General features: G+C 38.0%; 1 protein-coding gene across 3 annotated transcripts in view; it reads right to left on the reverse strand.

Annotated features, from left to right (window-relative positions):
* Positions 1–12,646, reverse strand: part of EPHA7 (EPH receptor A7) — a 169,967-nt gene extending 157,321 nt beyond the window's left edge. For all 3 annotated transcript variants that reach the window (XM_030315988.1, XM_030315986.1, XM_030315990.1), the window contains exons 1-3: positions 12,357–12,646; positions 7,782–7,846; positions 3,491–4,160 (exon numbers count right to left, since the gene is read on the reverse strand). In XM_030315988.1, coding sequence (XP_030171848.1) covers positions 3,491–4,160; positions 7,782–7,846; positions 12,357–12,453 — 832 coding nt within the window. In that variant the 5' untranslated portion in view covers positions 12,454–12,646. The remainder of the gene's footprint in view (positions 1–3,490; positions 4,161–7,781; positions 7,847–12,356) is intronic.
* Between the last annotated feature and the right edge of the window lie 5,260 nt (positions 12,647–17,906).

Here is a 17,906-nt window from a genome sequence, read left to right on the forward strand (position 1 = left end):
GACAATAAAAGCTTGCTGACCAACTGAAGAGATGTCTTCATAATAACATTATCACGAAGAATTAGAAGTTTTCCATATATTAGTATGGTTGAGAAACAAGTGGTTCCCAAATAGAGTTCTTTTTTTCAAAATCATGAAGAAGAAAAAAAAGCTCTACATCAACAGATCCAAACTGTGATCAGTTTTTCACAGTGTTCGTACTGCGAATTATACTCTAACAAATATCACCATGGACTTCCACTCTACCAAGTGCCTTGATAAACTGCCTTAAGTGGCTAACTACCCTCATTTGGCTAGGGACCCACTAGCATCCTCTCCCAAACACTTCAGTTTTTCTCAATATGGAACTGGAATTTGTTTCCAAACTCTAACAGGATCACTGAAAGGAACAGGAGAAATACTATAAAGGCAGGCCTGGATTGAGTCCAGCGGCAAGTACTCTCACAGCAATGCACTGGAATTATGCCAAGAAGGGAAGGTTTTTGCAAATGAACATAGTGGCATAGTTAAGTATAAGGTCTTTAATTCCTTTGTCAACATCACCAAGGTTAAAATTAAGAAAGCTATGTGGTAAACAATTTACTTGACTCACACGGTGCGCACATACACTTTCAACTGAACTATAAGGAGGCATCTTAACTAATCACATTTTTTTTAATGAACTCTTCATTTTAATACCTAATTCCACCTATTCCAATGCACGATTAATGTAGATGACAGTGAAGTAATTTTACTTTATTTCAATTACCTTACTGTGGTTTGCAGGTGACAATGATTTTGGTACTCAAATGTGGCTCCAATTCTTGAAACCAAAATAAATAAATATGAATAATTTTAATAGTACCACATTTAATGATATTATTTTGCCGATTTGGAAGAAATTGGAAGTGTTTTCGTCATGGTAAATGTCTTTATTGGAGTTAAAGACTCCTTTTCTTACTAAATCCTATATTCTTAAGTATAGAAATCAAACAGTTCCTGTTTGTTTTTCACAAATAAATGCATGCAGAAATCATTTGAGTTAAATTACACAAAATGATTCAAAAAATACAATAATTTTCTCTAAAAATCTTTAAGCCTTAAAAGAGCAGAACTACAATGTTGTTTCCTAGATTTTTCCTAGACAAATTTAATTGGGCATTTACATATATTCCTGTTCTATTATGTTTCCCATTTTTAATTGCGCAAAAGTTTATATTCCACTTTCACATCCATCATAATCTGTATAACTACTCAAAGTGGCTGCTTTTACAGCTAAACTACAATAATCTTAAATTTTCTTATTAAAGTTATTTTAAGTAATTGTTGTTAACTTCCAGTCGATAAGAACACTGCCTTTCACTGAACTTATTAGTTTACTAGGAATATTTCTATAATTTCCCAGTGGTTAGCATTCCACCTACTAGTACTGACGAATCCTCATCAGTTTTTGATTTCCACATGTATGGAACCTGTAGAATGATCTCCTCAATAAGAAATTCTACCAGTGTAAGGGGTAGGGAAAGAGGACAGATCATAAGACACTTTTGACTCCTTCAGGAGGGTATCAAAGGAAGTTGCTAAACTGGTCTATAGGACCTGAACCTATAGCATCTGTTTGTTTTGCCTTGAGTTCACCTCACAATATCAGCTGGATCATGGATGATAATTGAGTGCTGGGGACCTTGGTGTTTTATATGCTAGCGATTAAATATTTAACTCTTCAATCAGGATAGAAAAATATATTTGCTCAGTTACTCCATCTAAATATTGTGTCCAAAGGAAATATAATGCGAACTACGTATGAATTTTTTTAATTTCTAGTAGTCACATTAAAAAAAGTAAAAAAGAAACAATTAAAATTAATTTTAATATTGCACTTTATTTAACCCAGTATATCTAAAGTATGATTCTTTCAATATGTAAGCAACATAAAAAATTACTAATGATATGTTACATTCTTTTTATTTTTTTTATACTAAGCCTGTGAAAGCCAGGGTGCACTTTATACTTATAGCACATTTCAATTTAGAATAGCCATTTTTTAGACCCTGAAAGTCATGTGTGGCTGTACTGGACAACACAGATCTAAATATATTTTTAAACTATATTTCTTTAATTATTCTATTAGCATGAGAATTTTATGGGGAAATAATATAATTTATATACCAAATTATTAAGAGCAAGACATCTGAGTTCAGCAATGAAACAGAATATTTGCGAGGATTCTCCTTGGTTTGTGTTAGAAGCCAGGTCAATATTGTTGCTAAAAGCTTAGGCTCTGGAATCAGAATGCCTTGAATTTGATTCTAAGCTAAGACAGATACTACCTCCTAAAGTATCTAACAAACAAGCAATTTACCCTTGATAGTGCCATTTTGTTTTTCTGTAAAACAGACATGATAATGAAATCTACCTCATTAAATGAACTAGTGTATACAAAGCACATGCAAGAGTGCCTGCACATAGCAAGTTACTACTGTTAGATCCAGTCCCCTCTAAATTAACTAGGATTTTCAATTATTAAAATTATGTTGTTGGCTTTGAGGTACAAAGAACATATAGAAAGTTATTTCTGGGTATGCACTATGTTTTCTAATTTATAAATTAAAAGATACATAAATAATATAACATTACTATAGAATATATTTAGGATATCCACAAACGGAAAAGTATCTGTCAATTTTGAAGGTCCATGTGACATAGTTTTAAGTAGAAAAATACTGGCCAATTATGATGACTACAAAATACTAAAGAAGAGAAAATCCAGTTTTACAAAACAAAGGAAAAGGTTCACTAATTTGTATGCTGTTATTGTTTCAAAACATAGAAAACATCCAACTGAGGTATTACAATAACTACAGCTTTACTTTGGCCCACTTCCACAAAAATGTGGTCCACTATAACATGACTTATCAGGAAAGTACTCGCTTTAATATTTAGTCCAAAAAAGAAACACGGCTTTGGCAGAAGTAACCTCGAGATTTATCAAGTGAAATTTGATGATTTTTGTATCAAAATTTTAGTATTTATAAAAAAAATATTCTGAAAGTTTAGAAATGTATTTGTAGGTGCCCTGCCAGTAAAGGTCTTGTTAGCAGCCCCCTTAACGTCCTTTCTTCTGCTACTCACAAGTTCGGACAATACAGATTTCAAAATAGGAGCAATACCCTATCACTGAATCCTGATTAATATCACACCTCATTCTGCTCAGTCTCCTCTCTTAAATCTCATAGACCAACGTGCAACTGTTGACTTCTAGGTCAAGCATAGGGCAAATTAAATCTTAGCAACAAATGCTATTATTGCCAATATTTATTGCATACCATTAGTGCAACTATCACTGTGGGGAATCACTGATAGTTCAGTAGTGACTTTGCTTAAGATCTGCTGAATCGGAAGGCTAGTGTGGCGCAAACTCACTTGTTTAAATAACTATTATCACTCACAAGCTCTGATATTGAAATAGAACAAAAGGCAAAGTGGAATTTTAATAACACATATTACTTACGTTCACAAGTGTCCCCTTTCTGCTGGTAGCCTGCTTTGCAGATACACTTTCCAATGGGCACTAACCATTCTCCTTCTGCACTGCAGTGCATCCTGGGGGAGTTTTCCGCCTCTTCCTCTGCACTGCTGACACATGTCCCTCGAACCTCGACTAAAGAGGAAAATTCTGAACCAGTCACTGTATCTGGAAAGATAGCTAAATTCTCAATAATGGACCAGCACTTCTTGTAGTATACTTTGACAGAAACCAAAGCTATGCAAGCCCCTACATCCTGAAAGGCAAGATAGAATCCCTTTTTGGACAAAGGTCCAATCTCTCTCACCTCAGTGTTAAGCTTCATCTTTCTTTCACCAAGGTCACCCTGGGTAAAACTTTCATCTGCAGCAATGGTGTCTATTTTTACATAGAGGTTTTCTCTTATATTCCTGCCAGTGTCGTAGTCTGTTTCATAATAGTACAAATTAAAGGTTTCCTTGCAAGTTCCCAGTACTCCAGGAAGACTGTTACAATCCCTCAGGGTAAATTTCAATTCTACAAAAATCCTTTGTGCATTGCCTTTCGAAATCCAGTTAGTCCGCAGCCAGTTGTTTTGGTTGGGCTCCATGACCTGGCACACCTGGTACGTTCGGATCGGGGTATAGTTCTCGTCCAAACCGCTGATTTCCTCCCACTGTAAAATGCATTTAAAAGGCTATCAGTCATTCAGCAAATAATAATAATAATAATAATAATAATAATAATAGCATGTTTATTTTGACAGTAAACCAGGAACCTTTAGCACAGCACAAATGGTGGTCTTTGAAAGAGTTAGGTAGATTCTTGCCCTGGCAAACACTGTAACCTGAGAATACAGGACTCTCCGCTCAGCTTCATCCGGTGGCTGAACACCGTTCAGGGTGCTTGCGTTGTTTGCACATACAATAAATATTTCATTTTGTTTAATATCTGCTTACTGGTGCATTAGTGTTTCTTTTTCACGTGTTTGCTTATGTCTATAGTCTCCATTGAGATTATAATTTTTATAGACTAAGCGCACAACACAATTACTTAAATTACCATTTAATGCATATGCATATGGATACATGGCAGAATTTTTGAGAACTCAGTTGACATTTTAAGTGTTGATGTTAAACTTAGAGTACCTAAAAACACAGGGAAGAAAATGCCAAGAGTGCTCTGAAATGTAAAAGCATTCCACAACATGTTGATATTCATAATGTGAAATCTTCTACAATCTTTTCAAAATGAGATATAAGGCAGTAACATTTACATAGCTATTTATTTATTGCAGCGTTATATATAATATTGTACATATGCCACCCAACTATAAATAAGTAGTTAAAAAAGCATGATTCATCTTTATAAATAAATTGCTTTCAATAGACAATCAAATGTACATGGCAAATCAGCATGCTGGATCATACTTCAGTAATAGGCTTTATGACAGGAAAAATAGCACATTTAAAAATGTCCATTCATCTGCTGATGTAATATATACTACAGAAAATATATATTTTCATGAAAAGGGAAAATAATGAGTTTAGAAGAGTTTGCAACAATTTAAAGATTAGTAAGCCATGTTTGATACTATCTATTTGCCCGTTAGCAAATAAATTCCTTGCACTTAAAACAGTCTTAATAGTCTAAAATGACCGTTTTATTGTCCTTTCTTACCATTATTACAAAACTTACCACTTTATATTTAGGCTACCATAATAGTGAAATCATCATCTACCTGTTATCGTTTCCCCACTATACAATGCTAAATATGAAAATATGTTAGTATTCAAATCCAAAGTCACACAGCAATACACTTTTTAACCCATCGTTTCAAGTAAAGCAGATAGGAAAACAAACTAATAAGCATGCGGCAATGAATTTTATTTGTAAAACTTGATCAGAGAATCAATTTATTAAAATACTCTAAAATATTAATATCTACTGTTAAAACTGTTTTTCAGAAAACTATGACTGACAACAAAATACTGGAATTCAGAAATTTCTTATATGACATTATATATTTGCTACATTCTTATTATACGTATCAAAGCTCCTCAAATGCAGCAAAGACCCCACTATCACGTGCAGGTTTTACTCAACACAACTTGAGTTTCTGACTATTAATGATTGCATGTTTCCCTTTGTTTCAGTTAGCTGCTTATAATCTGTCTAAATGGCACTTAGCCAAATATACCTAAATTCATCCATTTGGATGGGTAGATTTTAGTCTCTTAGTTAGATCGAAATTATTAAAAGAAGTCACGCTAATAGTGATATCTACCAAGAAATCAAAAGCTCCAAAGATAAATGTGCTCTTTTTAACAATTCCCCGGCTTGAAGAAACCAAGGCTAATTATTATAAAAGTATATATGTCTCAACGTTTCTTGTTTCTAACTTCAAGAACAATCATATTACTTTGTTGTATGTACGATAAATCAATTTCACGACCTACGAAACCAAGTTAATTTAATTTTTATTTAAAATGTATTCCAGAGGGGAAAATTTCAGGACAACTATTGTATATATAGCAAATAGTGAGACTACACAAATGCATTTAACACAACTCCTGTTTTATTCTTTCACTTTTCTAAGAGACTACAATCATTTCTACAAATGACACCACTGGGAAAGAAGTCTTAGTTCAGATACTGTGATTTTATGGTATACTCATGAAAGTATTTTCTAGAAACATACTTTAATAACACTATTTCCTGTTAGATATTTAATCACATGCAAGCCAATCCATTTCATATATAAAACACATCGTCAATCATCATTCCCTAATATTATCTATTGATTCCTACAGATATGTAGGGTTAACTGTTAAGATACTTTGGACTGATAAAATGCCTATTTGAGTCAAAGAGAACACAGACAGTCATAATTTTTCACTTTGTATATTATATTGATGAAATACTATAATCACTACAATCCTACATCAGTTTACTTCTCCTTAGAGATAAAAACCATCTTCTATCTCTATTTGTTTTAATTGATGGATGGTAGAAAATGTGCTACATCTGTCATTGGTAAGAAAGGTGTTTCTTTTTTATTGTGAATGTCTTCCTATAATGTGTATTATTTTACTCATGGAAACTATTCCAGTTACAAGAAAAGTATGACATTCCTACCTTAAAGTCAGTGCACTTTTTATATTTAATCTGTAAAATATGTGTCACTTTTCATACTTTAATCTGACCAATACAGATAACTGCAATATGATCTTAAACAATCTCTCAAATGTTAATTGCTGAAAAATCTGAATATTTTAAGAATGGCAGTGTTCACATTTTGCATTCTTAAGCTGACTTCCAGTTCATGACATGTTGATTTTATGTTCTTCTTATACTCAAAAATCCCTTTTAGACTTTCATTCTTCTCTTTGCAAAATCTGTTACACTTTTTATATCCTCACTTATACTTCATGCTCTTTGACTCCAGATTTCTTACTGTACCAAAGACCAACTTAAGTAACAATGAGCTACATACTCTCATTTCTCAGAGCCTCTTCCTTCAATAAGGGATGAAGTATGTGTTCTCTCTCACAATTAAAATAAGACCTAAAGACAAAGACATTGAGCTAAACTTAAGTAAGTAATATACCTTTCCAGATATGTGAAATGCAACGGTCAGAATATTTTTAGGGTTTACTTATAATTTCATAGATTTTTATTGTACACCTTTTCCTCATATTTGTTATAGCAGATTTTTACTACAATATGTACACGCTCTGCCATCATTTCAGATTATTAACAGCAGAGAGCACATGATAAAAATTTGGATTTTTACACCAAATTCCAACATAAAATATTGAGCACATAACAGTTTTAGTTATCTTTTAAGGTATATTTTGAATGATGCTAAAACTTTTTAAAAGAAGAAACAGATCACATACTGTTTTAAAGAACTACATACAACCTACCTAGTGATTATACTAAGAAGTATAAAGCAACTAAAGAGATTTAAGTGAGTTTGTGAAAGAAACGTTCCCTGTAATTAGTTAGCATTTATAGCATGGAAACTGAGATATAATTCCTCTCACAATAAGAACTCAAAAGATTATGGGTATAAGATTTTTTTTTAAGCCATTTCCCCAGTACTAAGTAGACCTTCCCTACTGAAAGAACTCAATGTCTCATTGTAATACCACAAAATTTTGAACAAGATACTTGGAATTAAAACCGTGTAAATATGAAGAACATGAATAATTCCATTCAGGAGGAGAAGGGGAAGGTTGTGTTTCTTGCTAAAATAAATGGTGATATGTATTCTGTGAGGAGATGCACTTACCCCATTGGGTGGAGAAGAAATCCATTCCAACTCTGTTTGTTGTGCTTTAGAATCCAGCAGTAGTACTGAAAAAGAAAGTTTTATTTCCAAATGTTACATGAAAAATTTAAACAAATTTGTAAAAGTTATTAAAGTGAATCTAATTTTTATATAATTATCACTTATGATCTAAGATTTATAATGTTATCTATCTATTTATAATGTTATCTATCTATAATGTAATCTAAATAACATTATTTATAATGTTATCTATGTGAATGAATGATGACCTGAATACCCACCTGATACCAGTATATCCCCCTTTCTTAGGGAGAAAAGATGTTACAACACCATTTTACGTTTGGGGTTTTTCAATTAAAATATTAAAACAAATCTAAAAACTGAAAAGGAGCATGAAAGTAAGAATAAAAAAATGATATGAGGTATATTGATTTCATAGTAATTACATATTATAAAGAATTTTTTAAACCATTGAGCACTCCATATTTTGTCAAGTATATTGACATGGACATAATAAAATGTAATTCCTTATTAGCCCTCACTCAGTCACTAATTTGTGATATTTGCCCAAAGTTTTTCCTCGTGCCTTGGAGAATTGGAGTTTATTTTTCAAAAACTTTTCCACACACAGTGTCTTCTCTTAAGCCAAAATTAATATAACAGGAAACTGTATCAAGCAATGTCATCATGAGGAAAATAAATCGCCCATTATTCACAAGATATATTTCTGGGTTAGTCAAACATCTGTTTTCAATATTTCTATTTTTTTTTTAATTTCCAAATATTTCAAAGCATTAGCTAATTCTCAAAATGGTATATTTAAACTCTGACTTGACTTTATTCCTGACTTGACTTTTAAAAACAGTTGTATTCCACTTTCATATCATCAAAAAGCATAAACAATTCATTTAAATTTATATGTGTGAAACAAATGCTCCTGGTAGTATCAACATAAAGTAATGTATTAAAATGTTATATATTAATATATATATATCATACTTCCAATTCAATATGGTTTATTGCTTTTTAAGACAATTACACTCCTAACGCATTCATTCTTTGCTCAAACTGATTCAGAGTTATGAGTTTTTACTCTTTAAAAATATTCCTGACTACAGCATTTTAACAAATGTATCAATTTGTTCAGAAATAATACTGAATATATTTCCAGGTTTGTAAATGTGCTTAACATCAACCTCAGCAAAATGTTAAAACTTAGAATTAAATAAAATACATGCTTATATGAACTTTTAAATAATCACTAGAGGGGGAAAAAAGTATATTTCAAAGGTAATGGAAATTTGCTACGCTAAGAAAACAAAGGAACACATTGACTATGTGCTCAACTCCTTCACTCTAGTCAAGGTTATTCTCTGCAACTGAAAACCGAAAGATACAGAGATACTTTTTTGCAAAAATGTTTTACACTTAAGACTCTTGGGAAGACCATGAAAGCACAAACGTCGGTCACAAACACTTGACTCTCTTTCAGATAAGGGGGGAAAAAACACGCTTTCAAAATACCCAGTTGTATTTCGCACTTGGAACATCAATAAATCGTTGGACTAGTAAATTTATATAAAGTAATTTTTAAAGTTTATTTTGTTTTTATCCTCAGCAACAGGGACGAAGCACAACCAAACATGGGCTCCGGGTTCCTTTTGAGATGATTTATTATCACTATTATTTTTGTCTTCTGCACTGACAAGAGACAAGTGGATTTTAAACCCAGGTGACCTTCGAGAGTCATTCTGGAGAGTGAAACAAGCAATGTGATGATTGTTTACTGCGGTTCTGTTACCCCTCAGCACAGCCTGCGGTGGGGACCGGGGACCACGGAGGGGTGGTGGCCGCAAACAAGTTAAGAGGGAAACAAACTAACAAATAAAAACAAAACCGAATCCAGCCCCTGAGCGCTTAATCAGAAGCAGCTCTAAAGTGATCAGTGTCTCAGCGTTGTCCGCTCTCTGGACAAACTCGCAAGTGCGCGCTTTTGCCTTCCAGCTCGGAGCACAGAGAGCCATCCTCCCCTCACGCCCACGGAGGCGTCGCCGGGCTGCTGACCCGGACGTGGGGCACCCAGGCCCAGGCTCGGGGACTCCGCGCCCTGCCGCGCGGGGGGTAAAAGCAAGGGGCAAGACGCAGGGCGCGCCCGGGCCGAGCCAGCCACCCGCCGCGCGGGCAGCGGCGGCGGCGGCGGCCGGGGCGGGGCCCCCGGCGGGGTGGGGCGGGGCAGGGGCTGCCAGACCTGCGCGCCCGCCGCGCCGAGCATCCATTACGCCTCCGCCAGACCTGGACACTCTAGGGAGCCGGTGGCGCCCTAGCTCCAGAAGGAGCCGGGAGGAGGAGAGAGGCTTTCGGGAAGCGTCTCCTCTGAGAGAGAGACGGCGGCGGCGGCATTTACGAAGAGGAAAAACAGCAGCTTCACTTCGCCTCCAAGCGTCAGACTCTGACTTATACATGCGCTCCCAGTAGCGGGAACTGACCTCCCCAGAGAGTATGTTTGAGGAAAGTGGAGGAAGGAGGTCCCTCATCTTCCTCCAGCCACCCTCAGGCACCCCTGGGGAGGCCTGGCACCTGCGCGACGCGGCTCCTAGCGCTCGCCCCTGGGTGCCGCGGCGCCCCTCGGGGCTTGCTCGCTCCCACAACCGCAGCTCTCGATCGCCGCTGCGTGCTGGGAGCGTCACCACTGAGAAGCGGGGCGCACTCGCCCTCCCGCCCACCTTTTAAACCTCTCGCTTCTGCATTTAAAGAATTCAGCCTCCTAGAATCAGAATCCTCTTCACGTATCTTGCACCCAGAAGAGAAAAGCAAGCGAGCGAGACATTCTGGCTGCAGGAACCTCTCCCCCTAGTGATGCAGTTATTTATAGCTCAAACTCCTGCCGGGTCTGCGTGAGCTTGCGCGCCCGGCTTCGCCGCGGCGGTGCAAACTTTTCCTCAGGTCCCGCTATTCCGGAGCAATCAGTACGAGGTTCCAGGACTGAATGTTCCTAATCGCTAATGTCGTGCAAATAGAAACGTGCGTTTTGGTGTGTGTATGGGTGGGTGTTTCTGGCCGACGTCGCTTCCTAGGCTAACGCGTAACCAACAGCCAGAGTCATGGTTTTTTTCTGAAAATTTCTGTGAATGGGTTCAGCGTCAACACTGGTTGCAGATGTGGAAACTGGGGTCAGAAGGTCAGGCTGTCTCAAGAAGTAGGACAAGGCGTTGGGGTGGGGGGTGTGGTTTAAGTGAAAGAAGAGGGGTGAGCGAAAAGAATGAAAAAAAAAAGGCAGCACTAAATCACTAAGTTTTCAGGGATAGACGAAGCAAGAACCAGTATCTAACACAAACCCCCCCCCCCCCCCCCCGCATCGCCACGATGACCTAAATCTGATAACGGATTCCTCCATTCTCCATACTTCGGGGACAAGTAATTATTAGTATTCTGCTTTTAAATATCGGGAAATCAACCTTAGATTTACAGTCTGGAAGACCAGGGAAGGGGGGGAGGGGGAGAGAGATTGTGACATTGCTCAAGAAGCAAGACATTTCCATTGAGAGGATTTATTTTTCCCCAGCTCCAACTACAGGCACCGAAAGGTATTTTACCTTGTCAGTGGTTCAAAGGAGAAGAAAAATAAATAAATAAATAAATAAATAAATAACCATATACAGGCGTATCTGGCCGCCCAAATGAAACCTGCTCTCTTCATCCAGAACTAGCCTTCAGGGTCCAGGTCCTTCGCAAGGTCTGACCGCTCCGACTCAACTGCCGGGCAGATGCTGGGGACTTCTAGTCGCCCAGGCGGCATCTTGTTAATTGCATAGCCCCAGCCCGTCCCCTGCCTCCCCGGCCCGGCCGAGCCAGATGGGCTCCGGCTGTCCGCGCGGCCGCCAGGATCCGCGCGCCGCGCGCGCTGAATGGAGACGTCCCCGCCGCGGGGCGCGCACCGCTCTCTCGCTTCACCTCCGCGGCGTTATTGTTCCGCGCCGGCGGCCGAGCGCCAACCGCAGGCCCGCGCCTCCTCCTCCGACGCAGTGAGCACTTCATTAGTAACCCGAGCGTTCGGAGCACACACAAGTCACGGCCCCTCTGGGAAGGCTCGGGACACCAGCCGCTCGCCGCCGGGCTGTCCAGGACGCTAGAAGCTGCACTCCCCAGTCCCCGACTAACTCCAGCCGCAGCTTACCCCACCGGAGGCGAGCACCGAGAGGAGGAAGAGCAGAGCTCTAGAGGAAGAGACCTGACCCGCCTGGGATCCTAGAGGATGAGCTCGCTGGTCATCCCCCCCACCACCCCGCTCCACCCCGCCGCTCTGCGTTGCTGCTCACGCCCTCCGGACTGCCTGCGCCAGAAATCCCACTCCCGTCGGGCGGACGGCCCCGGGCGAGGGGCTGAAGGCGGTTCGGAGTGGCCCCGCTTGCCGCTCGCCGGCCGGGAGCAGCCGGAGCGGTGAGGGGGCGGGGAGCTGGCGGGGGAGGGTCGCCCCGCGCCGGAGGCGCGGCCGGCAGCCCCGCGGACGAGCCGGCTCATGCAGGTAGACAGCTAAATAAATAAGTCAGAACAAACTTTGCTTTCCCATCACCTTACCTTCCTTTGCAGCCTGCGCTTCCCCGGTGTGTGCAAAGCGGAGCAGCCAGATGTAGCATAAAATAATCCATGAAGGGTGCCGAGTTTGAAAAACCATGGTGCATGAGCAGGTTTTATTTTAGGTTTCAGTTGAGTCGTAGCTTTTTAAATGCTGTTTGCTCCGAAGTGGGTTCTTTTTTATTGCGCTTTTCGCATCGATTCTCCTGCTCGATCTCCGGCCGGCTGCTCCACGTTTAGCTTTTTTTTATTTTTTCCCCCTCCTGTTCGTTCGCACCGTGTTTGCTGCCTGCAAGTCTCCGACTGCAGACCGGCCGCTTGCTCCACACTCCAATAATATCAATTAGGGGGGAGGGGGCGGAGCTCCGAGCAGAGAGCCTCCGCCACTCGGGCTGACTGGCAGGCACAGCCGGCCTGCCAGGCGGCGATTCCCAGGGCCGAGGGGCGGGTCCTGGTGCAAAGGCCGCCCCGGCCGCGGGGGCGGGCTTCGGGGCGCGGGCCAATCGGCAGCGAGCGGAGTCAGGTTGCCGGTCCAGGATTCCCTCCAGGTTCTGAGCTCCCAGCTTTCTCTGGATGCTCTGAAAGGGAGGACGCGAAAGGCAGCCGAGGTGCGTGCTGCTGTGGGCACTCGGCTTTTAGCAATCACTGCTTTCGTGGAGCAGAATCAATCCGAGAATAACGCTCGCAACTTAGAGCCCTGTAACGTATAGCGGTACTCCTTGTGGTCTTTTAGAAACCGGAGGCAATGCAAGCCATCTCTCAGCTACCAAGCACGGAGCCAGGAAAGTGAAATAAGCTGTGCCTTTAAGTAAAGTGCATTTTACTTTTTTGTTACTCAAAACCTCCTCGGGTCGGGTAACTTTGTTCTTTTCATTTCTTGAAGGGCTTATACGTCTCTTTTTCTGTTACTCAACAGCAGTCAGCTCTAGGCACCACCCGGCACAGTCCCTGGAAGAATAAAAGTATCCAAATGTATTATGTTCAAACAATGTTTCCAAGAGTTTGCAACAAGCTCTGGCAAAAGAAACAGAGGAAAAGGGAGTGGAGAAAGGAAGTCTTTTGTTTTAGGTGCCCTCCTCACCCCCGCCCATTCATCTCACAATAGTTTGTTTGGTGAAGTAGGACACTAAGAACCTTTAGAAGGTTCCGTATCACTTTTCTTATATGTTTTATCATTTTCTAAGGTTTTATTTGGATTGCCCCATTTTGATCGTTTCCCATTTCGCTGCATAAATTACACTTAAATTTGAAGAATGTTGCCACGTATTAAATTAATAAAGCAAGACCTCTTTCGCAAATTGGTACTTTCCAATAATTATTCAATTTTATGTTATTATTATTCAATCTTTCAAGGGAAACTGCTTTCAAGGGAAAGTGAGAATAAAAAGTACAACCAACATCCCCAGTTGAATTCATCCAACTAAAATAGCAAGGACGACATCGTAGAGAAATCCGTTCACCGTTAGGCAGTTTCTCAGACACTTTGCAATTCAAGGGGTGGGTGATATAAGAGGAAGAACTTTAAAAACTTAACTGCCAAATCATCAATTTCAAATGTCACGACAGAGTAACCTGATCACATGTTTAAGATGAGTTCATTGTTCTTCTTGTCCTTTTAATCCTTTTTTAAAAATCTGTCATTCATGATTTGCCTTTATTTATGATAGGCACAAAGTTTGATCTCGCCTAAGACTCCAAACTTTTCCTATTCTTTCTATACAGAAATATAAAGTAAATTGAGCTGTTTCTGGTATTACAGCAAAGACTTCTCAGAGATGACACATCCCCAGATTTTTAAGTTTTATTTTTTGGTAAATTGTCTCCTGTAGTTTTAACTTGCCTAATGCAATTACAAAGAAGAAAGAAATGAAATTTCCTTCTCTAACTTCTCTTTGTTTCTGTAGTTTATTTCTTAAATGTTACTTGTTCCTAGCCATTATGCCTATTACATATTTTAGAAATCATATCTAAAAGCATCTTAAGTGCCCTTTAAAGGATGCATAGAAAATGTAAACTGCTTAATATATTAACCTTGAAAAGAGACCGAAATAAAAAAAAAAAAATGTAGAGTGCACTTGTTACAGAGAAGATCAAATGGTATTTACACAAACATATGCTTTAGAATAAAAATTGTAAGGTAAAACAATTAAAAACATAAATCTGTACACATACACTATAAAACTATTAATCTCAGAACCACAAAGCCACAAATATTAATCCACTTCTAATAATTAAAATAATTTTACAAGATCTCAGCACTTTCTCCAGGGTCTCATCCCCACTTCTTACAGTGACACCAAGGTAGCCTTTAAAGTTTAAAATATTCCTTTCATCTATTGAATGACTAATACTCAGTGATGTGAATACAAACAACTTTCCATTAAACCAGGAAACTAAAGAAGTAACATCCTTCACTCTGATGAGTGTAGGTGGTATAGGGAGTCCCCTTGTTGTGTCCCTTCTGTCTGTCAGACATAGGGGTATGTGCAGCCTTGCTTTTATTTTTAGAGACAAGAGGCTTCACATTAAATGCACATGTGCCAGGCTGCTGACAGTTTTCCCTGCAGAATTGCACAGTGATACTCATTTTTAGGTTTACCAGCCTTCTTTCTTTTGTAGTTAGGTATATTGGTAAAGAAGTCATAACATTTAAATAAAAGTAAATAACTTAGTCAACAAAAGAATGTTCATTATGCAGTATTATACAGCATTTATTTTAGTATTTAAGTTGTTAATAGACTCTATTTGGCTAACAGCAAAGCACATAAACCTATTTGTACATGAAACCATTGAAATAAAAAATAATCAGTTCGCAAAACTTTCCTATTTTAAAATAACACTAAATAGTGAATTTCGTTCTATCACTTTAAAAATGGTTTATTTTAGCTTCATATCTGTGATTTTTCATATTATTTCTACAGCATTTTTTAGGAAAGTATATGGATGTGTGTATGTAAAATGAATTAGAAAACAAATCATTTTTCTGGGCAATACCAAATGATGTATACAATCAATACATGTGAGCCAAAGCAGAAATTCTGAAAACTATTTTTTTTTATTTTTATGTATTCATTGTGTAATGTAGTTGATAGAGTAGCCTACATATATTTAGCTAATTTGAAATAAAAGGGGAAAAAAGGAAATAATTTCCATTTATATCTCCTCTTTTGAAACAGCTATTATAAATGTATAGTAGAAAGGTGAAAAATACCTCTTTTCAGATGCAAAGAAGATATACCCAATTTTTATGCACCATATTTTTATCCAACTACTAATAATCACACATAAATGTACATACATGAAAATAAATGTACAAATTCAAGATACACATTCCAAATGAGGGTACAGCTCTTATCTCTTTTTTAACATGCTTCAATACTAATATTCATGTCACTTTTTATCTCTGGGAGGTATTCTATGATGTTAAGAGAGAAATAGTAACTTAAGAGTAAATTATAATGACTTCAGGGAATAAGTTCCATGAATTTTCAAATAAAAAGCCGTTTTGTACGTGTGTGCGTGCACATGCTCACATGCGTATGGTAAACATGCCTTTAGAGGATAAAGTATAATCTGAGACTTTGGTATGTTACAAATCCAAGGCTGCCAAACTAAATAGTTAACAACAACAATGAAATCAAGGGGCTGTTTCTGAACCTACTACTTTTGCACTTACTGTCTAAATGCATTCACAGCTGGTAAATGTGAAAATGCAAGTTCATCACAGAAAAAGGGGTAATTTAAACTGAATTAGAAAAGGTACTGTGCAGAAGAAACTGATTATAAACAGAAAAGAAACATTATGTCTCAGTTAATAGATATTACAGAAAATTGGGTTCTCTATTTGTGATTTCAGTCAAAATGTAAACAATCTTTCCACTGTGCAGGAAAATCATTTACATATTTACATTAGCATGATTTATGTAGTGAATATAAAATATTTACTTGCAGTCCAATGTAAAAAATGTACATAAACCAGGCTCATAAAACACATACTCATAGTTTCACCTATTCTTGTAAACCTCAGATTTAGCCAACAGTATAGGAAGTCAGAGGTCAGGAATCAAATTACAAGTCAAGTCTACATTTTGAGCCTTTATAAAAAGTTCATTCATTTTTGCAAGGTCAGATACATTGATACTGTCATGGAAAACAACAAATATAATTCTTTAACTGCGATGACTGAGTTAATTTAAGACAGATAAACAAATTTAAAAAAATTATATCAAAATTATAAGAGTCCGGTTGAATACTGCTAAGGTGTCACTCAGAAATTTCCTAACCATTTATAATATTCAAAGTGTTGAATCAAATAACTTCTATTATTTGACCAATATTAAAGGAACTTGTGAATATATCAGAGGAATGTGTCACATTATACTCACAATCACTTAACACATGTCCATTACTCTTCAGATGAATTTATTTTTTTTAATTTGATTTTGCCTGAAGAGGTTCTTCCTTTCTTTTAGTTATATTTTATTTTGCCATAAGTCAAATGCACTGATAGATAGAACTAGCGTAAATTATGCAAATTACTTCTACATGCTTTCGTAGTTTCTCATCTTGCAATTTATTAGCTCTTTAAAACCCTTGTATTTTAGGTGTCAAGGAAATCTGTGACAATTCAGTGACCACCAGGGGGCACCAGGATCTCTGGGTGTTCTGACCAATCAAGTCCACACTGAATAAGGACAAGGTAATTATGAAATTAAATATATAATTATATGTATTTATATCTATATAGTTTTATATAGATACAATTAATATATATTTGCCCCACTGGCATTTTTGAGTTTCTTATTCTGTTTGTACCTATGCCAGCAGACTGAAAGCCTTCATAAAAATTTGTGAGATATTCTGTGACCTCTTTCAGTCTATAGACACCAAGTTAACGGAAGGGGCTCCAAAAGTACCATAGAAGGTGAATTGTATTGCACAAAATCTAACTCCAGTTTTTTAAAAACTTAACATCTGAGGAACTCTGAGTCTCCAGATAGACCTCCACTATTCTCTTTCTTATTCTCCACCCACTTAGCTCCCAAAAAGTCTTTTTCTTGGGAAATAGGGCCAGACTGGGATTGAGTGTTTTCTTGGACTTGATAGTCTGAGTTTTAAGGGTCCCGTGAAGTTCTTAGAACTCTTTAGTTCGAGGAGCATTTTAGAGACCATTTCTCACCCTAGCCTTCTGCCATGGTTGATACTACAAATGAAATTCCCTCAACATTTGCCTGGCTACTCTCAAGGAGGTCTAAGAAAAGGTCTGAACAGTAGGAGTTTCTATGTATCGAAGTAATTTAGAAATAGAGTTTCTATGTTGAGAGAGAAAAAAAATACATGAACAGTATCCCCAACCTATAAAATTATAAAACTGTGGGTATTCTCTGCACTAAGGGTGAAATTGTGTATACTGATGAAGAGGGCACCTTATACTAACCCCTTGATGTGCAGTGTTGTTCTCTGTGTAGAAAGAGGGCAAATTTGTATGAAACAACTGTCCTCCTGAGAGGAGAGATATCATAAGTCTCCAATCCAATCCCATTTGAGTTTCAA

This window comes from Lynx canadensis, chromosome B2 (assembly GCF_007474595.2).
Source record: "Lynx canadensis isolate LIC74 chromosome B2, mLynCan4.pri.v2, whole genome shotgun sequence".
Taxonomy (NCBI): domain Eukaryota; kingdom Metazoa; phylum Chordata; class Mammalia; order Carnivora; family Felidae; genus Lynx; species Lynx canadensis.